The sequence below is a fragment of the Hibiscus syriacus genome, unplaced genomic scaffold, assembly GCF_006381635.1.
Source record: "Hibiscus syriacus cultivar Baekdansim isolate YM2019G1 unplaced genomic scaffold, ASM638163v2 tig00111851_pilon, whole genome shotgun sequence".
Classification (NCBI taxonomy): Eukaryota; Viridiplantae; Streptophyta; class Magnoliopsida; order Malvales; family Malvaceae; genus Hibiscus; species Hibiscus syriacus.
This window is the reverse complement of record NW_024063203.1, coordinates 730,509-754,734: the sequence shown is the minus strand read 5'-3', so window position 1 is coordinate 754,734 and position 24,226 is coordinate 730,509. Positions and strand designations below refer to the sequence as shown.

At 34.6% G+C, this 24,226-nt stretch overlaps 1 protein-coding gene and 4 pseudogenes across 1 annotated transcript; 3 read left to right on the top strand and 2 right to left on the bottom strand.

The window, feature by feature from the left end:
- The first annotated feature begins 2,043 nt into the window (after positions 1-2,043).
- LOC120172426 (ubiquitin-conjugating enzyme E2-17 kDa-like) lies at positions 2,044-4,724 on the top strand. Its single transcript, XM_039179882.1, has 5 exons — positions 2,044-2,150; positions 2,541-2,667; positions 3,257-3,384; positions 4,073-4,177; positions 4,364-4,724. The coding sequence occupies exons 2-5, from the start codon at positions 2,598-2,600 to the stop codon at positions 4,505-4,507; spliced, it is 447 nt and encodes a 148-aa protein (XP_039035813.1). The 5' UTR covers positions 2,044-2,150; positions 2,541-2,597; the 3' UTR covers positions 4,508-4,724.
- Positions 4,725-5,492: 768 nt separating this feature from the next.
- On the bottom strand, positions 5,493-6,307 carry LOC120172437 (annotated as a pseudogene).
- Positions 6,308-8,075: 1,768 nt separating this feature from the next.
- LOC120172488 lies at positions 8,076-11,861 on the bottom strand (annotated as a pseudogene).
- Positions 11,862-16,151: 4,290 nt separating this feature from the next.
- On the top strand, positions 16,152-18,310 carry LOC120172536 (annotated as a pseudogene).
- Positions 18,311-19,583: 1,273 nt separating this feature from the next.
- Positions 19,584-20,983, top strand: LOC120172434 (annotated as a pseudogene).
- Positions 20,984-24,226: the final 3,243 nt, after the last annotated feature.

The window sequence follows — 24,226 nt, the reverse complement described above, 5'->3', positions numbered from 1 at the left end:
AAGGAGAGGGGTTCGTCTAAATAATGAAAAAAATAAATAAAATTAAGATTTGTGAACATTCAAACCGAAGTGGGGAAGAAATAGAATTTAAAAGGAAATGAAGAAAAGTTTAGAGAAGAATTCAAACCTGCAGCATAAGAAGGAAAATATAAAGAAACCTTAAAAACATTATATATAGGATGACATTTTTGTAAATAACTTAAACTATATATAAAAATATCCGGATCGGGCCGGGTAGGATACGTTTGACCTCTAGTCCGACTTCAACCGAATCCGAAAAACATTATATAATAAATTCAACCTGATCTCATCCGAATTTGATTTTTTTTTTTTAAATTCGACCTTATCGGATAGAGTCGAGTCAAAACGTCTGATGCGGATTAAATTGCTATCCCTAACCTAAATTGCTGAAATGGATCAATATGCACACGTGTTATTTTATCCTATTAAGAGCGTAAATGAATAGTTTACTAAGTTAAATAAAGATGAACGTTAGTTTATTAAGTTAAATAAAACGGGTATAAATAAATTTTTTATGTTTATTTAATAAACAAACGAACACTAATAAAAATATTTTCGGTTTGTTTATCTACAAGATAAAATTTATTTATAAACTTATTTATCAGTTCTCTCTCTTTTTTCTTTTACAATTTGAATATTGATGAAAGTGAGACTAAATTCAACATGTGTTGAACTTTGTAACTCAAATTGTGAAACTCAAGGATTAGTGGTTTAATTTTAGCATTTTTATTTAGCTTGCAATGAAAAGATAAGAATAGTATTGGTTGTCGAATATTAAATGAATGTTAAACTAATATGTTTGCAAACGTCAAATAAATATGTTCACGAACGTAAATAAACCGAAGACAAATACCTTAAAAAATAAATAAGCGAACACAATATTAAAATTTTAAATGAACATACCAACAATCAATTGGTCTAATAGGTGAGACACTAGATTCCTTAAGCAACGTTAGGAGTTCGAATCCTGACGATTGCGAATGAAGCAAATAGGTTTGGGAGTAGTCGTATTTGCCTCTGCAGTACTGATCCTGATTAGTACCAATTTTTCTAAATAAAAAAAACAATATGAGTACACTTCAAAAATAAATAAACGAACACGAATAAAATCTTATTTTTCATACTTGATTTATTTAGACCCCCAATACATGTTCAAATAAGGATCTAAATATAACAAAGGATCAAATAAAGATTTTATATTTTTGAATTTCCTCGAATTATAATATAATCTTTAAAACTATTTTCAAATAAGGATCGCATTTGAATATATCAAAAATATTAAAAAAACTACTTATCTTGAAAATTTTAAAGTATTATTAACAATATCCGATAAATTCATAAAATTTAAATATTTTTGAAAATGCTTTAATATCTTGATAAATTTAAATAATTTTAAAAATACATTTAAATTTATAAAAATAAAAAATATTTTTTAAAAACTGATGTGAAAATACTTTTTATTCGAATTTTTTACTCTTTTTTATTACTTGCGTAAATTATGTGTTTAGTATCTAAACTATCAATTGAATTCGTATTAGTATCTATATTTTCAATTTTTTCAAAACCATATCTAAAGTTTAGTTTTTGTTTCATTTTAGTATCCGTATTAGAAATTTTAGTTTTTGTTTTATTGTAGTACTCCCGTTTAAAATTTACCATTAAGTTTTTAAAAAAATTGAAAGTTTAGGTATCAAAACGAACCAAAACAGATATTTTACGTACAAAACATGTTAAGTTTTTAACAGCGGGTACTAAAATGAAATGAAAACTAAATGTTAGGCATGGTTTTAAAAAAACAAAGTTTAGATATTAAAATAGATCAAAACTAATAGTTTAGGTACTAAATATATAGTTTACCCTTATCACTTTTACTGGTAAAAAGTAGTTATAATTTTTAAAAAAATAAAAACGAATAAAAGGGTGCCAAGCAAAGAGTAAAACAGAGTGCCGCGTGGCAGAGGATCATCTACTACCTTTCTGTTGGTATTCTCATTTGATTTGATTTTCAATTTTATGGTAATAAATAACCACACAGGATCCAAATCCAAAGCACCAGTTTGTGTTGATCATTGTTTCACTTGAAATTCGTTGTTTTCTTCTTCTTCTTCTTCTCCAAGGCCAAGCTCAAGGTTCCTCTCCTTTCTTCTCTGTTTTTTTCTGAGATTAATTTCATCGTTTTGTAGTTATGATTGATTGATGTTTTGATTTTCTATTATTATTTTTGTTTCTAATCTGATTACGATGGATGGGCATTTTATCGTTTCTCTTTTGTATATTGTTTCGATTAGTCAGATATGTTTATTTTAATCTCTCGTTTTCGTTTAATTTAATGCCTCTGTACTTGATTGACTTGCCGCGGCTTCACCGCTTGTTTTACTGTTTGGATCCCTGGAATTTTTTTTCTGCCTTTGATGTGTTGAGATTTTCGTGTTAGGTTATTGTTTACTTGGTTGATTATTAATTAAAAAGGGATTTTTCAGTCTGTTGATGATTTAGTTATTGATTTTTTTTCGCTGTAGTTTTGGCACCCGTCTTATTGTTTGGTCGAGACTTTTGAGCGGGTTGTATAGAATCTCATGGCTTCAAAGCGGATTAACAAGGAGTTGAAGGATCTCCAGAAGGATCCTCCTGCATCTTGCAGTGCTGGTTTGTGTTTCCTTTTGTTTTCTTTATTTTCAATTCATTTTCCCCACTTTTCAATAAAAAAAACCCAATGATTCATGTTCTTCTTGCTACGAATTATATGCCTATTTATTGCTTCACCCATCATATGCTGTTCTTTGATTGTTTAATAGAAAATTCCGCTGCCGATATTAGTTCTGTTGACATCATTTTCATGGTTTGAAACCATTTTTTCGTCCCAAAAATTATCAGCTTATAATTCTATATATTTTTATAGTGGATTTAACCCGTTAGCTTAATAGCTGTAGTCAGGGATAAACACAGGACTTTAGACCGGTGTGAAATTACAAAATTTCAAGGGTACAAAATTATGTCATCAATAGAAATTACAAATAAAATACCAAAACTACATGAGAATATGAAATTTTCATGATGTGATCACACCCTCCGTCCCTGACTGTAGTTTTTTTTATGCCATGAAGGTGGCAACTGGTTATTTTATTTATTTATTGATGTATCTGAAAATCTAACATGGGCACCTTTGTGGAATAGAGAACAGTGTCGGATATATTTAATTTATTGTTTTTTTTAAATAATGGTTGCATGTATTCAGGTCCTGTTGGTGATGATATGTTCCACTGGCAAGCAACAATCATGGGCCCAGCAGACAGTCCTTTTGCTGGAGGACTCTTTCTTATTGCCATTCACTTTCCCCCAGACTATCCATTCAAGCCTCCCAAGGTATTAAAAAAGTTGCTGATATGTTTTATTATATATGTATGTATAGGTTTGTTTTTATGTATGTATCTGAAACATCAACTTCATTTCGGTTTGGGTTGTTGGTGTTTGGGCTAAAATCAGATACGTTGTTATAATCACATCCAGAGAGATTTAAACCATACATGCATACATAATATATAGAAAAAGAGAGTAATGCTTGGGAGCATAACACAATTATGCTAAAAATGGACATTGTATTAGCAAAAGCTTTTTGTTTATGGTGATTTGTTGCTGTGATCCAATCCATGGGCCTTTGTTTTGTTACTTAAAAGTGTAGTCTATTACCTGCTATATAAGGCTGATTGCGGTTACTGAAGTTGGCATATATATGGAATAGGATCCAACGTATACTTTAAAACTCATTAATTTTATACGAAAATATAGATAGTTGATGAGTCATGACTGAGATTAAAGCAAAATTATTTTCTGTGGAAATTGGAAAAGAAAAAGAATAATGTTAATGCACAAAATTTATTTTCAGCCATCCATTTAGATTCATCTAATGACTATATTTTCTTGTAAAACTAGTGAATTTTACATAGTTTAAGTGAATCCTACCCCTATATATGTATATGTGTTTATTATATACATGATGTTTCGTTGGGGTTATATTCGAGCTGATTTTCTTAATTTACTTATTAAAATCCAGGTTTCTTTCCGAACAAAGGTTTTCCATCCTAACATCAACAGCAATGGAAGCATCTGTCTTGACATTCTGAAGGAGCAGTGGAGCCCTGCCCTTACCATATCCAAGGTAATACGCTTAAATGTAATCCGTGTTGTGAATCCGCATGAATCATAAACCAACATCAGTTTTTTTCATCAAATAATATCCAAATCCAAATAAGGCCGAGGAATATATTTATCACTCATCAAAAAATATTCCAATGCAATTTGAATGAAATGTGAAGTGTGAAGTCTGTGTTCTGTACTTCTGTAGGTGCTTCTTTCAATATGCTCACTTCTCACGGATCCGAATCCCGATGACCCTCTGGTACCTGAGATTGCTCACATGTACAAGACCGATAAAGCCAAATATGAGAGCACTGCCCGCTCGTGGACTCAGAAATATGCAATGAATTAAGGTTTCATTCAACCTCAGGATGCTAGTGTTTGATCCCTATTACTGAATAATAGTAATACCTAGTGTCTGGGTTATCTTTGATTAAGTAGTGGTGTTTAATAAGGTCAAAAGGTGTCTGTTAAGGGTATTTTCTCTTTCACCGAATGAAGTTTCTTAAAACTAGTTGTACCAAGTTGAAACTATTTACTTTTTTAGATATAAAATCCGATATTTAGAATGTGTTATATTCATTTATTTTCTGAGATATGTTCTGTTTTGTCGTCGCCGAAATATGTGACTACTGCAACTAATGTGATCCCCGGCACAGCATAATTTCTGTCAAGAGAGCAGGTGCGGATGACATGGATGATCCCAAGTGTTGGTAGCAAACCACATCGAAGGCAATCTTGAAGTTGCATCTTCTTCTGTCACATTTGTAGCTAAATCCATGGTGGAAGTTCCCACAAAAATCACAAACGAATGAGGTTATAAGTTTCTGCTCGTGCGTTCCGACAACAACCATGAACGATTTGAAAAAAATGGCGATCTCAATGGTAAAGATGATATAAAACGTTCTAATTGAGTCCGCCACTGACCAGTTACCTGAACTCAAACACCGGAAGGTAACCCCAGTCTTGTTATCCATCACCATCATTCCCATGGAGAGGGGAATTCACAGCCTGATGATATACCAAGTAGTTCATAGCACTCCTTAACTGGAATCATCCTCCAGTCTCGAAGCATAAGATTCATTCCGGTCAGAATTCCCACTACATCCGGCGCCTCGGATTTCCAGTGCAAAAGCTACTGATTCTCGGGAACTGTGATGGTTTCATCGGCTTCCGCAGCCGAAATCAAAACATGCCTCGATCCTGTTAAGATGCTTAAATCAGAGCTAAGGCCTCAGGGAATTGCTCATTCATGTAGCCTCGGTATTCAGTAATTCTCTCATAGCAAAATTGCTAAAGCAGGCACGCAAGCTAAAGGGGTTGCAGCTGGAGATGAAGAAATCCATAATTTTCCCAGGAAAGTTGCATTTATTAATTTGAAACAAGAAGAGCTCAATTTCAACCCCAAATCTCAATAGAAGAAAAAAGTAACAAAATTCTCAAGCTCAATCTCAGTGAATTGAACAAACAATGGCAGCCAGAAAGAATCACACACAATCAGATTTTCAAAACAAGTAAGCTCATCAGTGACAATCTGCAATCAGATATATTCCCACAAAGAGGAATTGGAAAGAGAAAAGGAAACACTCTTAGTTCTAGATTGGCGCAGCAGGGCGGACCAATCCGGTTGAAACGGCATCGTCTTCATCAATAGAGTCCATCGGAGATTCTCAGGAGGGCGCGCCAAATCTTCAAACACGTCGCAAACCCAGACGGCCAACACGGAGAGGAAAGGCAAAGAGAGGAGAACAAAGCGATCGCTGACGCATTGTCCCCAAAGCACGAGCGGGTCTTCTCTGAAGAAGTAGAGGAGGAGCCGGAGAGCGAAGACGGCGGAGCATATGAGGAGGGAGAGGACGGAGGTCGCGGCGATCACGATGGCGTAATTGGCGCGGAAGTAGCGGGAATTGGCGGAGGCGTGAGAGAGGAAGGAGCTGGGAGGGCCGGAGAAGGATTGGGAGCCGGACCCAAGAGCTGAGGCCAGGGGCGGAGGTGACGGGAGAGAGCGGTGGAGAGATTGTGGAGGAGCGGGAGATGACGTCAGAGAGTGAGATCGGGATGGTGGTGTACGTGGCGGATGTTGATTGGTGCTGGTTCTGCATCTCGCTATTTTAGACCGCAGTTTTTTCTTTGACCACCGACGAGAATATAAGAGAAGAGACGAAAACGAGACGATACAAAGACGAAAAGTATCAACCGAGGCGTTTGGTTAATGAATCTTTGGAATTAGGAGAATTGAAATTCAATTCCATTATTTTTTTATGTTTGGTTCAAGTTTTTCAAGAAAATTAGAATATCTCATGGCTTCAACTTTCCATTAAATAAGGAAAAGTGAATTTTATTCATTTGGAGGGAATTGAAATTTGATCATAATACATTCATTAATCTTTTGGTAACTTATTCATATATTGAATAAAAATATTTTTTTATTATTTCGGGTTGGGTTTCTAATTCATATATTCGGGTCGGGTCGAGTGAAATTTTATTTTGGTCGGGTCAGTCGATTTTTTTAAGTGTGATATTCGGGTCGAATTCGGGTTTAGGGTGAAAAATACCCGATCCGAATATATATATAAGTTTACATTATATATTTAGGAATAATTACAATAATACTCTCTATATATAATTTTTTTCAATTAAGTCACTGTTTTATTAAATAAAATAATTTTTTTTATTATTTCAGGTTGGATCGGATTTCTAATTCATATATTCGAGTCGGGTCAGGTGAAACTTTATTTTGGTCGAGTCGGTTTTTTTAAGTGTGATATTCGGGTCGGGTTTGAGTTTAGGGTGAAAAGTACCTAACCCGACTCGATCCAAAAATATATAATTTTACCTTATATACTTAGGAATAATTACAATAATATCCATATATATATATTTTCTGAATTAAGTCACTGTTTTCATTGAATAAAAATAATTTTTTTATTATTTCGAGTCGGATCGGGTTTCTAATTCATATATTCGGGTCGGGTGAAATTTTATTTTGGTCGGGTCGGGTCTCGGATGGAGGTTCCCTTGTTCTCAGGTTGGGTCGGGTGGATCAAAAACTCGACCCAACCTGACCCATGGACATCCCTAATTGAGATGATTTTAACTTATAATGTTTATTAGCATGATTTTTATAATTTATTGAAATGAATAATCAATCAATAAAATTAAAATTTAATTTTTTTAAAATTTTTATAATATATTGCTACATGTAATTTATAAAACAAACTAAAATTAAGCTAAAAAAACAAGAAGACAATTCTGTCATTTTACATTACTGAAATCAAATTCATATGACATGTCTACGAACCAAACAGAATATGAAATTGGATTCTAATTCAATTTCCTGCCAACCAAACAGAAATGAAATTGAATTTCAATTCATGACAGATTCCAATTCCTTCACAGATTTCAATTCCTCATAAATATTCTAACGAACTAAATGTCACCTTAGGGTTTATAACAATAGTAATCGATTTTACTTTTACCTATATTTTTAAAGCTTTGAAATTTTATCTCAACCAGTTGGTATAGTGAGATAAGACATTAGGTCTCTTAAGGTCAAGAGTTCGAATCATGATGTTTATGAATGAAGCCAACTAGGTTGGGAGGGTCGTCTTCGCCTCTATAGTACTCGATCTAGATTAGTCGATCAATAGATCAGATATCAGTGATTAATTTAAAAAAAACTTTGAAATTTTAATATCAAATCCAATACAATAATAATATAATTAAATTAACCAATAGAAGTTTTGGTTCAAGTGGTAAACAGTTTGATATTGTTTGTGTATGTAAAAAAATTCTATTAGGATACTCACCCACCAAAATCAGATGCGAAGCGGATCAATACAAATTAATCAAAGATTAAAAATGAAACTGGGAGGGTAATGAATATATATAATTAAATTAAATTAAAGCATTGAGAAATAGTAGTGCATTTCATAATAATTTCAGCTTTACGTTTTCAGGTCACCAAAAATCAACAGAGTAATATAAGGAAGAACCGAGCACTGGTGAAATGCTCATTTATATGTGAGAAGCGCAAGTATGCTTCTATTTTCTCAAAACAACCGAAAAACACAATTTTACATCTGTGGTCCCAGAGGCAGCCTACTCATTAGGTTCTGGTATACTGATGAGCTGTTGGATAGATCCAAACCAGATTCGGTCGACGGCTCCATCTTCGCTTCTCCTTTCGGGAACCTGAATCCCATTTCGTTGCTCTGCTGTTGGTGAGGCATGTATGGATGAACGGGTAGAATCGGAAACTTCGGTTGCCCGGGGCCTAACCCGGCCATTGCCAGATTTGCCAGACCTGGTTGATTCATTCCAAAGGAGAAGCCGGGAGAAGGCCCCAGTTGTTGCCTTCCGGGTAGAGTAAATGGACCGAATGGTGTAGGTCTAACCATGTTGTGAAGTTGTGATGGCTCTGGCCTGTGGGCATGGGGTTGCACAGAAGCAGCCATGGCTGTTGCTGAGTTGGAAGCAGCGGAATTGACATAACTACTGTTACGAGCGGCCGGAACATCGTGATTATGCTTCCCTTCGTAGGTTGTAATTACTGATTTAAGGTCGTGTGATGCCCTCTCCACATGCTTCCTAACCGTGCAGCCTGCACTAGTGCATTTGTAGTAACTCCTGCATCGAAACAATAGCGAACGATGTTCTGCATTATGTCGGCAGCCAATAGCAGTAAACTGCTATATGGACTAGAGAGCAAATGGGAGAGATTATATAAGATCGAACAATGACCGAAATAAAAAAAACCTTGGATTTGGATTTCCTTTTACTACTTTCTGGCCATACTTGCGCCACCGATATCCATCATCGAGGATATCCACCTCACTGGTTGTCTGGACCACAACTCTAGGCTCACGAATAGCTCGTGCGGCTCCACTCATTTCCGTCGCATAAGCTTCAATTTTCCTGTTACAAAACACGAAAACATTCGCATAGTGATCTCAATAGTATCATTATTCAAACAGTTTGTAAGATGTAAACCTTCTCTTTGACTCGGACTCATCTCCTTCACCATCGTAACCTAAGGAGACACTGCCATGAGTCCCCCGATCATCTTCATCTTCATCATTAGAGAAGGTAGACGAGACGTCCACTGCATCACCGGATTCAATGTAAATAGTATTTTGGGCCCGTCCGTTGCCATTCTTGGGAGATATAGTTGCAGAGGATGTCATCTCTCTGTTGTCATGTGTCCAATCCTGAGGAGCAGCGACCGTTCCCTTTTGTGCCGTTGTTGCCCAGATGGGATCACCATCTATTCCATTTTGAAGGCCAGTTTGTTCAGGGAGTTCGAGTTTCATGTCACTCAGTATGTTGGACGATACAATGGATGAACGGCGGTTGGGTGGAGGCATGGGATGGTTGTGAGCTCCCTTGTATATGATCTCTGTTATGTGACCTTCGTGGGAACGTTCCACTTTCTTCTTAACTTGACAAGTCGGATGCGTGCACTTATAATAACTACGAGGATACTCGCTTCCTTTTACTTGTTTTTGTCCGTATTTTCTCCAGTTATATCCATCCTCAGATGGTGCACTACCAACACCACCGGCCTCTCCGCTGACTCTTTGATCTCCTTCATCCTGTGGCTCATCAAGAGGCAGTGAATATTCAACACTCCCACCAACAGGATCAAACACCCTTTGATCTGCAGTGTTATTACTCCCCGTATCTTTTTCCATTAACGATTGAGAGAAATCTGCCTGAAGGTTGAACATATTGCTGTTTTGTGGGTGGAGTTTCCTCGGGTCTACAATTTGAGACGGATGAGAACTCTCACGCTGAAGCGAAGCTTCAGTATTAGAAAAGGACTGCTGAGGAAGACCGGTCGGATTAACCTGCATTCAGAAGGAAATTTGGTCTAGCCACCCAAAGAAATAATAATACTCAGTCCGTTCCGATTTCTAATTCAACGCCGTCTCTTCTAGCATTTAGAACTCGAGCAATAATAGAAGTGGGAACAGATGTGAATAAAAGTGTGCATTCGGAAGAAAGTCCTTTTTATTGCACAGCTTACTTACTTTACTCATTGCACTAGGAGAAACGAGGAATTCAATTCCGCGATAGGCTTGAATTCAAACGGTGATGCATTGATGTCTTCGAAATAGTTATCTTCACTTTTATCATGAGACTTGAGATTGCAGCTCCTGTCATTAACATTAGGGATGAAAGGGAATTTTCCAGTAGTCGGGGATGGCTGAGCCTGCGGAGATAAAATGAGAAATTCACATGCAACATTAACTCCGATAAACAAAAGTAAGCCGGTTATTAATCAAATCAAGTAATATATAACGATTTGAGACTGATATTCCGATTGCAAACACCTTCGAGTATTAAATCCCAACAGAGATTGTTCTGAATTGTTATTTATACCACAGGACAATGGCATACTAAAACTTTCAAGTTAAACGAACTTACCAACGAATTTGAAACAAAAACCGGAGATTCTAACAATGCCGTAGGGCTGAGGCCAGGAGGTATTGTCAAGTAAGGAGAACGAATGCCAGGGTTCAGTGAAGGATCCGAAGACCTGATGCCTTCAGTATTCAATCTTGGAGCATTAAATCCAGCTCTGGCTGCCATCCTTTCCACCAGACCTCCCCGTGAGGTCGATATTTGCTCAGAAATCAACCCCGATTCATTCGATGGTTCGCAACCTTGTTGCGCATCCTTTCTGTAACTATTCTCAGCTGTAGTCTTCTGTCGAGATCCCAGAAAGAGTCCCTCGGTCATATTTTCCACAGGTGCTTCAGAAGCTGGTTCAGAGCCAACATCATCACCCAACATAGCTGCAAAATACGTCCTTGGACTCGGAGTTGGAGGTATCCAATCTCCGATGATAGAAACATTATCATCAATACCAGCCATGATAATTCCAAGCCTTGGGGGCTCAATGCCGGTTCGATTCGAAATGCAGGCCGTGTCAAAATCCTGAAAGATCAACAACAAAGACAAACATATGATGAATGAAAACAGGAAATATCTTTCGAGGGCAAAATCGATAGTTTGCAGAGATGTAATCCTTGAACCGAAAGCAAAATTAAGTAAATATCAGAATCTTCCAATTCAACCAAACATTTACAAATTTGGGTTTCCCCCCCTTTTGCCTGCAATAGTAAGAGGAAGATGAAGGAGACAGCTTTGCATTCACTCATTAGCTTCCCCAAAGTGAATTAAGGAATACAAATATGCCTTTTACCCTTTCTCAAACCAAACCAAAAGGAAAAATTCATATTCAAAAAGAACAAGAAAACTGGAAATGATTCCATTTTCGTCCATGTTTTTACCCTTTTTTGCTTTTTTAAACATAAGAACCCTAAATTAGGCAAAAAAATTCCAATTTGATGAACATATCTTGAAAGGAAAAGCAATCAAATTCAAGAACAAACTCAGGTCTTTGAATGATGTTCCCCAGCAAGATCTAATGTTAGATGAATCTGAATCATACCAGGCCAAGGTAACAAAATTGTAATATTTGAAGCAAAATCAAACAACTACAAACACAAGATTTAGGTTCAAAACATGCACCAACAAGAAAAGCTATGACAGAATGACATTAAAGCTGATTTGAGTAAACAGTGAATAATGATTACCTGATTGATTAAAGAGCTGATGAAGACAGAAACATGATGAGCAGCAACTAGAACAATGTCCAAATCTTTGATCAGATTTTTCTTCTCTTCTCAATACACATGAAAAAAAAAATTAAAAAAAAAACTTTATTCATGGGATTTCGAAAAGAAACAAAGGGTCAAGAAGTGTTTCTGGGTAAAAAAAGAAAATTGTTTGATTTAGTCTAGATTGATACGCTGTAATGATTAATGATTTTCGTACATAGAGAAAACTACAAAAGAAACAGATGCATTTACAGTGTTCTGTAATGATAAAGTAATAATAAAATTATTAATTATGTAAGAAAATGGGGAGGGAGGGAGGGAGGGAGGGAGGGAGAAAGGAGATGATATTGGCTATGGTGGTGGACCTGTAAATTAAATGTAATCTTTAAAGAATGCAAAAAAGGAAATCAATTAATCAAATTAATTAAAAAGAAAAAGTTGGAATTTTTTTAATTATTTAAAAAAACTATTTAATTAAATTTAGTGGTTAATTAGTTGGTAATGATGCTTGTTTTTGGAGTGGTGTTGAAGGAGTAAGGGCAAAGGCTGGGTTGTTTTCAACTTTGGAATTGGAGCAGAATTTAACATTGACTAAAATGGGGCCCATCTTCTGATTATGAGGAGACAACTCGGTTAGTTATATAGTATCCGTTATAAATATTCTTAATTATCGTATTATAATCGTTTGTGTTAAATTATAAAATATAAAATAATTATTATTTTTTTAATCATCGAGGTAAGTTGTTATACCGAATCGGCTGAACATTAGATATATGGCTTGTCGTTCCTTAATTAGAGAATAATTTGTCTTGTTTTAATGAATGAATGAATGAATTAATTAATTATGTGCCTAACACCTGTTAATCCTATCCTTAGAAGAATGAAGGTGTTATAACGGCTTCTTTACTTTGCCACGTGGAAGCCATCCCTTATATTTCCTTTGTAAATACTGACAACCAATAAATTAAATTAAAATTAAAAATACTAATTATTTTAAATAATTAAAATATAAAATATTACTTTTTTTGGAGAAAAAAAATATTAGACTGACAGGTAAGGGTATCACCTTGTCGGAGATTCCAAAACTAGATTTTGTAATAGTATTTAAATTGATTAATTATATTACATTAAGAATTTATAATTTTTTTATTTCGGGTGATTAGATAAAATATAAGGTTAAGAGTTATATTTATCCTTATAGTATACCAAATTTATTATTTTTACCCGTATCGTATTTTCGAATCAATTTAACCCTCAAAATTATTTAATTGTATTATCTTATACTCTACTCTTAACTTAAAATCTTAAATTATAAACTCCGAGTTAGAGTTTAGATTTCGTGTTTATAATCTATAGGTTATGGGGTTATAGTTTAGGGTTTTAAGTTAGAGGTAAGGTATAGAATGATGCTCCGAGTTAGAGTTTAGATTTCGTGTTTATAATCTATAGGTTATGGGGTTATAGTTTAGGGTTTTAAGTTAGAGGTAAGGTATAGAATGATGCAATTGAATAATTTCGAGGGTTAAATTGATATGAAAATACAATAGGGGCGAAAGTGATAATTTTTTTTAAATTACTAGATTGTGACACATGTTACTTAACTAGCTTTTTTAACGACCATTAGAACTAATACGCCTAAAATGGTAATGTTTGTAATGATAAACACCTAAAATGATAACGTTTATAACCTTAAACATCTAAATTAATTAAAAAAATAATTTATACATCTATTTAAAAAAACGATATAATTTACACACTTATTTTAATCTTAAAGAAAAAAAACCGATTACCTAGATAGACAAACAACTCGATCAACAAATGTTCGTACAATACGGCTCAAAGCACATGAGAAATTTAATCTCAAAACAAAAATTCAACCTAAACTAAATTAAAACTCAAGTTTTATATTAAAAATACCTTCTCATCTTTACTGTTTTCTTGCATGAATTTTTTTATCAAATTTATTTTATTGCATCATTCTATACTTTATCCCTAACTTAAAACGTTAAATTATAAACCCTAAATTAGAGTTTAGAATTTAGAAGTTATGAGGTTATGATTTAAAGTTTTATAATTTAATGTTTTAAATTAAGGGTAGGATATTTGATGATACGATTAAGTAACTTTGATATTTAAATTGATACAAAAATACGGTAAAAACGAAAATAATAAATCCGATGTACTATAATGACAAAAATTACCTATTTGGCTTTATTTTTTTTCATATAGAACAACCAAAAGCTGAGTCAAAAATGAAGTTTGACCGAGTTTGGGTTTCCAAATTAACAAAGCAACGAGCTACTCGATATTCGACTCGAAAAGCTCGTGAGCAGCTCGAAATATAATATATTAAAATTTATTTTTTAGAAATAAATTATTAATAATATTAATATTTATGTATTTATTTTTTATTAAAAAAATATAGTAAGATTTCTTGTATTTAAGGTTCTTGTTCGAGTTTGAGTTTGAGGCTTCAATCGAGTTAAGTTTAAGAATTTTTTTTCATTTCGAGCCTTTTCGAGCTGCTCACGAGCTTCAGTTTAGGATTTCGAGTTCGAGTCGAGCTTGAAAATTTTAAGCTCGCGACTTTTCGAGTCGAGTCGAGCTTTATTTCAAAGTTTTCGAGTCGAGTCGAGCTCATCAATACTCGAGCACGACTCGGCTCGTTTACACCCCTAGTAACTACGACCATAACATTTTTAAGTTAAAAAGAGTTCATTCCACTACATCCCTAAATTAATTATTTTAATTAAATTAATTCGTAAACATTTTTAAAAAATAAGTTAAACTATAACTCTCAATTTAAAAAGATTTCCAAATTTTTGAATATTTCAAATTTATCAATAAACTATGACTCTCGTTTTATATTAATCCCTCAAAAGTTTAAATATTATAATTTCATTCCTAGACTTTTGAATGATTTTCGGGATGATATTAGAAAATTCAAAAGTTTAAAGACTAATTTAGAACGAGGATCATAATTTTGAGAATGAATTTAGAATGTTCAAAAGTGTAGAGTCAATTTAGAAAGAGAGTCACAACTTAGAGATAAAATTAAAATTTTTAAAAATATAAAGTCCAATTTAAAATGAAGGCCGTATTTTAAAAATCATATTCACTGTATTATTTAGTTCGTCATGAAAATATTGATCGTTTTCCACTTATGATATTATGATATCTGTTGTGAATATAATCAAGGGTGAACACATAATTTTATGTTAAATGTCGAATTTGAACTAATAAAATTTTTAGAGGGACAAACTTAAACTATTAAAATTTTAAGAAGACGAAAACATATTTTAAATAAAAATACATAAAAAAAAATTCACAAGGAATATTATCTCTACTCACCCGTCTAAATCTATCCCTGAACAAGTAAATATAATGTCATAGTTATATATATTGCAATTATTATTTAATACATAACAATTGTTGCAGACATAATTTATATATAAAAAATCATAATATTTTTAAAGATTACATTTATATATTTTATAAAATTATATTAAAATATTTTATATTAAAATATTTTATGAATAATCAATCAATCACATTTTATTTATTGTGGTATTAAGACGCAAGACATGATTTGTTACCACGTTACATAACAGTTTCATACCATAAATTATTCAAGTTGACTTATTCGAGTCAACTCAAATTATCAATTTAGTTTTCATATTCGAGTTAAGTTGAAATTTTAAAATTTCGAGTTACTCAAAAAACGAAAATTTGACAAAGTATTTTGATAATTTTAAGATTTAGTCATTGATTTCATTATTCATTCAATTTCTCATTCATTTTAAGTTCATTTTTTTTATCAAATTTGAATCACATGCTCCTAAACTATCGTATAATACATATGTACTTTTAATTCCTCTTGTTGATAACAAACCCAATGTGACCCTTTGATCAACGTTTTTTCGTCGTTGATCGTTACAATGTTAATGTGACAACCCACGTTGCTGAAGCGGCAATCCTCGGTGCTAACATGGTAGTCCATGTTGGCGGATAACATGATAGATTGACTAAATTGGTAACTCAAACATGGCAGATGGACTGTCACGTTAGCACCGTGGATCGTCACTCGGCACTATGAACTGACATGCCAGTATTGTAACGGTCAATGACGAAAAATGTTGGTCAAAGGGTTACATTGAGTTTGTTTTATGAGTTGGAGGGTCATATTGAGAGAGAAAATAATACAAGAGCCACAATAGTTTTTTTCAAATGTAAAAGAACCACTGATGCCTTTTTGTCAAAAAAATATTACCAAAATGAAAAGTGAAAATAATTAAATGGTCATTTGTATACTTTACCCTTTAATATTATATTTTCAGTGTGGAATAAGATAAAAGAATCTATCTAGGGATGGCAAACGGGTACAGTTCCGCACCGCATCCCCTCCAATTAGAGCGGGGATGGGTATAATTTTAGCGGGTAGTGGGCGGGTGTGGATTTATAAAGTGGTACCCGTCGTGGGTGGTGGGCGGGTAATGGGTTTGAGACATTACCAGGCCCCGCATCTGCCCGCCCCACATCCATCCGCCTAGCTAAATATCTATTAAATTTTGGATCATTATGAATTTAGGTGTAATTTTAGCGATTAATTTATAAATTTTAATATTGTATAATATATAACATATAATTTAACCAAATATTAAGAATATTTAGTCTTTAATCTGGTCTTTAATTAGGGAAATATTCGACTCTTTGATTAAACTCATAATCTCACTAACCACGTCACTTTTCATGTTTTTTAGCCCATTCTGCCCATCCAAACACCAATTAGTCGTACTATATGCATTAACATCAAAAGCAACAGTTTACATGTTCTTTAGCCCCTCAAAAACTCATATTAGACACACAATGAGCATTAACATCGAAAGCAACTCAACAATTCAGCTCTGCGATTACATGCTCCCTACAATCTGTCTCCATAACATTCGTAGAGTCACTCCTCTGACAAATTGAAGCATGCGTTGCTACCCCATCATGAACTGTCTGGAAACAAACTCCAACATCCCATTAGTTTGCTGTTAGGCGAGTCTAGATGGGTATGTCGCTACTGAATAGTGGGTGTGGGGATGAATTTAAAAATGTACCCGCGTGGGCGGGTGTGGATTAGAAAATTTGTACCCATCATGAGTGGTGGGCAGATGATAGATTAAAAAATATTAGGTGTGTATGAGGATGGAGAGGAGGTATTCGCACCCGACCCACCCGTTTGCCATCCATAAATCCATCCGAATTTAATCTCAGCCACCAGAAAATCACGCTAATCGGCCCGAGACAATTCTGCCGTAACATAGAGGGTCCAGTACGGAGGTCGGTACGTACCGAGACATGTTGAGTCACCTTCGGTTTCGCTTGCTTTGAGACGGTCGTCAGCCTCGGAATTCCGGCGATTGTTGTTTCTTCAGCTGAGACTGATAGAGTAAGTTAATTTTAAGGGTAAACTATATATTTAGTACCTAAACTATCAGTTTTGATCTATTTTAATACTTAAACTTATTATTTTTCAAAACATACTTAATGTTTAGTTTTTATTTCATTTTAATACTATCATTTGAAACTTAATGCATTAGTACTTAAACTATCGGTTTTGGTCGTTTTAGTACTTAAATTTAAAAAAAAAATCAAAATTTAATGCTAAAATTTGAATAGGGTACTAAGAAACAAAAACTAAACTTTAGGAAATTTTTTAAAAAAAAATTAAATTTTAGATACTAAACCGGTTTAGCCGAGCTTGGGAAAGAGTTCAAAGGGTATACTCTAATATGTGGTAGTGTGGTTACTTATGTTTTAATTATGGTTCATCTTTGCTTGCTTGTTTTACCCCACAGATGAACTGAATATGAACAGTTGAAATTGCAGAAAAGAAAGCCGAGCTTCTTATAGTGCAGTTCTTTATTTGTGTTGACGTCCTTACGACTTTTGGATAGCAAACCCTGCAGGGAAACGCATGGCCACTTCACAACCGCCGAGGCATGTGATTCGAACATGGCACTTTTGGCGAGCGGTGAACTGCGTGCTCTGGAACCGATCTTCAAGATATATGGGCAGCGCCTTGCCTTCTCAGGACCCATTGTGACACTCAAGGTGTTTGAGGACAATGTCCTGGTGAAGCAGCTTTTCGATACCAGGGGTGAAGGAAGAGTCCTGGTCGTAGATGGTGGGGGCAGCACGAGGCGTGCCCTGCTCGGAGGAAACTTGGTGAAGTTGGCTCAAACCAACGGGTGGGCTGGTCGTAGTGAACGGGTGCATTCGAGACGTGAACGAGGTTAATGCATGCGACATCGGGGTCCGGGCACTGGGATCTTGTCCCCTGAAACCATTTAAGAAGCCGGTTGGAGAGAAACACATCCCTATCAGCATTGCCGGAACCTTGATTCGCGACGGTGAGTGGTTGTATGCTGATAGCGATGGCATTCTTGTGTCCAAAATCGAACTGCCTATCTAAAACAGTTAGTAGTTACCCCTCCAAGCCAATAAGGGACTGATCGAGTTCCTAGTCATCGAATCATCATCCTAGTTGTGAGTTATTTAGTTGGATCTAGTAGTTTTAACATGTTTTCAATCTGGGATACGTTGGTAATGCTTGCACTTAAAAGCATTTTAATGTTGGGTTTAATGCTTGAATTTAAAGTATTTTTAATGTTGGTTTTAGTCCTTAGATGTTTTTCTCCTCGCCATTCAACTTAATTCAACTTATAAATTGTGGGTAATTCTTCTCATTTGAAGTATTCCAAAAGCAACACATTTGTTTTGAAACTCTCATTTCTCTAGGTTTTTTTATAAATGTTTCTGAGTTTTCGTGTTTGGAGAGAAGAGCAATACCATCATACTTCGTTTTAATTTTTGGGTATACGAATTCTTGAAAAAACATTCTAACTTCATGAGGCGTTCTTCTATTGTAGACACACATCGAGACCAATTTGATTTCAAGGCTAATTCACGACAACATGATTATAGTTCCCGTTTAATTATTTACTTAAATTTTTTAGTCACCGCTAACGTTTCTTTTACAACCATCTATCAACAATTTAGAAGCGAATTTCCAGTATTATTGTAAAACACATTTGAATTTCAACTATTACTGCTAAAAGTAAAGGTTCAAACGAACACACATCGAACAAATTGTTGCGTGATTTAAGTGCTTCGCAATTGGTACAAGTATACACTCACAAGTTATAGTATATAATAGATATCATCTTCATAGGAATTGGTGTAACTATGTGCTCTAACTTCTTACATTGTAAAAAAAGGAATAAATTGGTGAGAGTAGGAGTTTGAATAATAAGTAAAATAAATGAACAAGTAAATAAAATTATATTGTGATCGAATAAAAGAGCAGACCGAGTTATCGTGAGTTGTGGTGTGATAGCTGTATAGATAGTCTAGGTAACTGATTGTCGAGGCAACTCGATTACCTTGACAACTAAAAATGATTCAATTGCCTTAGCAACTAGGTTACTCTCTTCAAAGCTCGACGTAAAAATGATTCAATTGCCTTAGCAACTAGGTTACTCTCTTCAAAGCTCGACGAAGCGTTCTTCAATGTCTTCTTGTTATCCTTAACTCAAAGAAATTACCCTTAAAAAGTGTCCATGTGACGAATTCCAAGTTAATGTAACAAATATCGTAGTTCCCAAAATAAAATATCTTGCGCCGTATTGGGCTAAATAATTAGCCGGCCTACGATGTTGGGTCAATTTTGCCAGAAATTTAAACGTCACGGCCGGATATCATTTGGGCCGAAAGTAAACGTCACGAAAAAACTATGAAGCTTATCTTCTTCCCCCTCGCTTTCAGTTTCGCCTTGTTTCCTGTTTCCTCTATTTCTCTGTACATATTTGGCATCGTATTGCAAAGGCCCAATCGGATCAACGGCCGGCTGCCTCGGAATTCAGGCTATTGTTGTTTCTGCAGCTGAGACTGATAGAGTAAGCCAATTTTGATTCTCTACCTGCCTCTGCTACGCCTGAATCGATAAGAAGTAATTGATGCAACCTCGCTATTATTTTGAGAATTTTTAGTGGCTTTAACTGAATTAGTTGAATTTAGCTACCTTAGCTTATCCTTTTCTTGCCGTGACTCACAGTATGGCAACAGATGCATGCCATAGAGGTAAAATGTACACTCTAATTCTAGAGGGAGAGGAAGAGAAAAGTGAAGGTTTCATTCTTCAAACTTGTTTTGAATCATTAATAAGTTTTGCTTTAGGCTTGTTTCCGAAACTGGAATTGATCAGGATGTTGGAGGTTTACTCATGTATTAATTATGGTTCATGACTGCTTGGGAAGGACTTCAAAGGATATGCTCTAATATGTGGTAGTGTGGTTTACTTATGTGTTAATTATGGTTCATCTTTGCTTGCTTGTTTTAGCCTACAATGAACTGGATATGCCCTAAAATATGTATTTTAATAGTTGAAATTGCAGAAATATAGCCGAGCTTCTTATTCTGCAGTTTTTATTCATATTGACGTCCTTATGACTTTTGGATAGCAATCCCTGCAGGAAAACGTATGGCTACCTTCGCAACCGCTGAAGCATGTGATTCAAACACGGCACTTTTGGCGAGCGGTGAACAACCAATCTTCAAGATATATGGCCAGCGTCGTGCCTTCTCAGGACCCATTGTAACACTCAAGGTGTTTGAGGACAATGTCTTGGTGAGGCAGCTTCTTGAAACCAGGGGTGAAGGAAGGGTTCTGGTTATAGATGGTGGGGGAAGCACAAGATGTGCTTTGGTTGGAGGAAACTTGGCACAGTCAACTCAAAACATGGGGTGATCTGGTATCGTAATAAACGGGTGCATTCAAGATGTGGACGAGATTAATGCATGCGATATCGGGGTCCGGGCACTGGGATCTAATCCCCTGAAATCAAATAAAAAGGCAGTTGGTGACAAACATATCCCTATCGGCATTGCCGGAACCTTAATTCGTGATGGTGAGTGGTTGTATGATGATAGCGATGGCATTCTCATCTCGAAAATGGAACTATCTATCTAAAGCAATTAGCAGTTACCTTTCCAAGCCAATAAGGGGACTGACCGAGTTCCTAGTCACCGAATCATCATCCTACTTGTGAGTTATTTAGTTGGATATTATCATGAACATGATACTTGTTTTAACATGTTTTCACTTTGGGATACATTTGTAGTCTTACTGTTGAATCTGCAATGTTAATTGAAATTCAAAAGTTTCCAAGTCTTTGCTGTCGTTACTCGGCACATTTGGGACCAAGATTTATCCGGTACCATCTAACCTTTCTTGCAATATTTACTGGTTTCTTCTTTGGTTTTGCTTGTGTTTTCTATGTTATAGTGACCTTTCAGTTTTAGGATTTGGAGTTGAGGTTTTAGGGAGATATTAGTTGAATTTGAGTGTGTTAGAGAGTTGGGGTTTGACCGGGTTCGAATTTGGACCCGGATACCGTCTAGGTTGGATTCGAGTCTGGCCCCGGGTGAGTTTGAGCTTTGAGTCAAGTTCGGACTCAACTCGGTCTTCAGTCAATGTTTGAGCATGAATTTGGGCCTGGTGGATTGGCCCAGATAAAATTTAGTGCTCACCGATGCAATTCAAGAGTTCAAGAGGAACATTGATGTAATTAAATCTGAATTTTCTTACGCTAGTTATCTATTTTATTGATTATCGCTCTAAAACTTTTTTGTGTCTAGCTAATACAAAATTGTGTTATTAATATAGATGTTTATACTCAAAAAGATTTTTAAATCCGCCACTAAAAACAATAACATCAATAATTCGGATCAAGTATGAAAAAAAATCGTAAACCCTTTTTAAAACAATTTACCTATCCTTGTACAACAAGATAATTCTTTTGCAAAAACATAGAGGTATTTGTACTTTTGAAAAAAATCAATGTGGTAATCGTATTATTTTTTCTCTCGATGTTGCCCTCTAACACAATGTGACTTTTTGATCAACGTTTTTTCATGACAAATTAACGTGTTGACATGACAGTCTAGAATGACAAATTAACGTGACAGATGACATGTCATATTAAATTGGTAACTCAAACATGGTAGATGGACTGTTATATTAGTACTAATATTAGTACCTGTCACATCAGTATCTTAAACTGACACGTTAGTACTGTAACGGTCAACAATAAAAAAACGTTGGTCAAATGGTTACATTGGTTTGTTTTCTGAATTGAAAGGTCACATTGAAGAGAAAATAATACGAGAGCCGCATTGGTATTTTTTCAAAAGTTCATGGACTTTTGATTCTTTTTGCCTAATTCTTTCGTGACATGTAGCCCGGATATCAATGGAATATACAAGAAAAGAAAAAGGAAAGCAGAGTTGATGAAACCTGAAAGGTGAAATTCCATGCAAATGGATGCCTGGTTTGAACATTCCAAGTGGCCTTTTTGGCAATTGGAACACACTCTGCCCTTTACTTATCGGAATGGCCTTACTTGCTTCAGCCTCTTATTGCATGTGAAATATGGCCTACGCTACCCCATCATTTCATAGAAAAAGCAGCCATTTCACGCCCCCACGTGCGCGTGGTGCAATGCCGATGGGGACAAATGGGGTTGCTTGTTCTAATCTCCAAACTAAACCCTGAACCCACCCCCACTGTTCACTCTACCGAAATGGTGCCTTCGTTTTAATGCTGCAAGTAAGTGTGCTTCAAACCTAACTCTTAAACGTAGTTTAATGGGCATGGATCCTATTTTTAATCGAATTTTATTGAGACCGTCGATGTGTGACGGGAAGCTTGATGATTACAGACGTCGACGATGATTCATTCTTTCCAATTTGAGTTAAAAGGTATTGAAGTCGATAATTAAAAGAATTCATTTTTTTAATCGATTAATTAATATGGTATTGATTATGCTGCCCAAATTGTTTTGGTACAGTGGAGAATGTATGAGTGGCAGTGGCGATTGTTGCAAGGGGGTCCACTCAAAACATGGAGGGAAGCAAAGAAAGTAGGTGTGATTTTGATGATTCATTTGTCACCTGTCTATCCATGCTGTCCGGTGTGGGAAATTTAATGCCTCATCTGTGGGGCAAAAAAGTGAATCCCACAAGAAATGCACTCCTCTAGGGGAGTTCACTACTTTGTTTTAATTGAATTAATCCATCGAATTAAATCAGTTCAGTTAATTCGATTGATCACCTTGTTAGTTCGGTTAAAGAATGATTAATTTTTTAATATTTAGTTTATAGTTAATTTGATTCGAAATCGGTTAATTAACTAAATTAATCAAATTAATTTAAATTATTAAATATATATATTAAATATATATTTTAAGCTCAAACTCATTAAAAATTAAGACCTATTTTTTTAGCCACGATAAATTCATTAAATCCATATATACTTTGTTCGATTCGGTTAATGATTAAAGAAAAATTCGATTAATTAAATTAATAATAATTCAATTTAATCGATGATAACCATTTTAAACATCACTATTTCATTATATAAAACGAATTTCCATGATAACAATAATGTTACTTCCGTCAAATATTTTGATTCAAACAGTTATTTTTGTCAAATATTCACACATAATCGTGAGTAAATAAGAAAAATTTTGAATATATCATCACAATACATCAACGCCTTAATGTTGTTCAATTATCCGAATGAAATGGAATGTGAGCGGAAGAGGGTAGGAGAGGATGACGCTGGTGGGGAAGAGAATCCAAGAAGCGGACAAGCAAAGGAAAGCAGGGGCTGTCAGCTTTAAAAATAAAAAGGCGGGGGGCATTAATGGCTTTGCGTGTCTTCATTCACAGCAGACGGATCAAATATATCCCTTTGTTTTTCTCTTTCCCTGTTCACCTTTTCTACCCATTTATTTATTAGGGGAGTTCATTTCTCAGTTTTAACTAAATTAAATTAATTTGATTATATTTTTAATATTTAATTAATAGTTAATTCGTTTAAAATCGATTAATTGATAAAATTATTAAATTTTAAATATTATATATACTAAATTTTAAGCTAAAGCTCGTGAAGAATTACGACCTAATTATTTTTTAATCATACTAGACTCATTGAATTATTAAGACCCGATTTAAATTTTAGCTCGAATAAAACATATCTCTATTAAACTCAAATTAATCTAATTTAAAAAATTATTAAAAAATCAGTTCGGTTAATTTTTAAAAAAATTGATTCGATTAACACTTAAAGAAAAAAATTGACGTTTATGTATCAATATCCCATCAAGTTAATGGTAATAACTTCTGATTCTGGTGAATTTTGATCCGATTTGATCAGATCCGATTTAGGAGGAAAAGCAACATAAGAAAATGTTATTTGATAATGTTATAAGTTAGTGATTGTTTCTTATTGCTTTAGTTTATTTAAAGTGTTTTCTTAATAAATTAATGAAAATAATGTATTTAATAAAATTTAATTATGTTCGATGATTTGTCAATAAAACATTAAATTTATT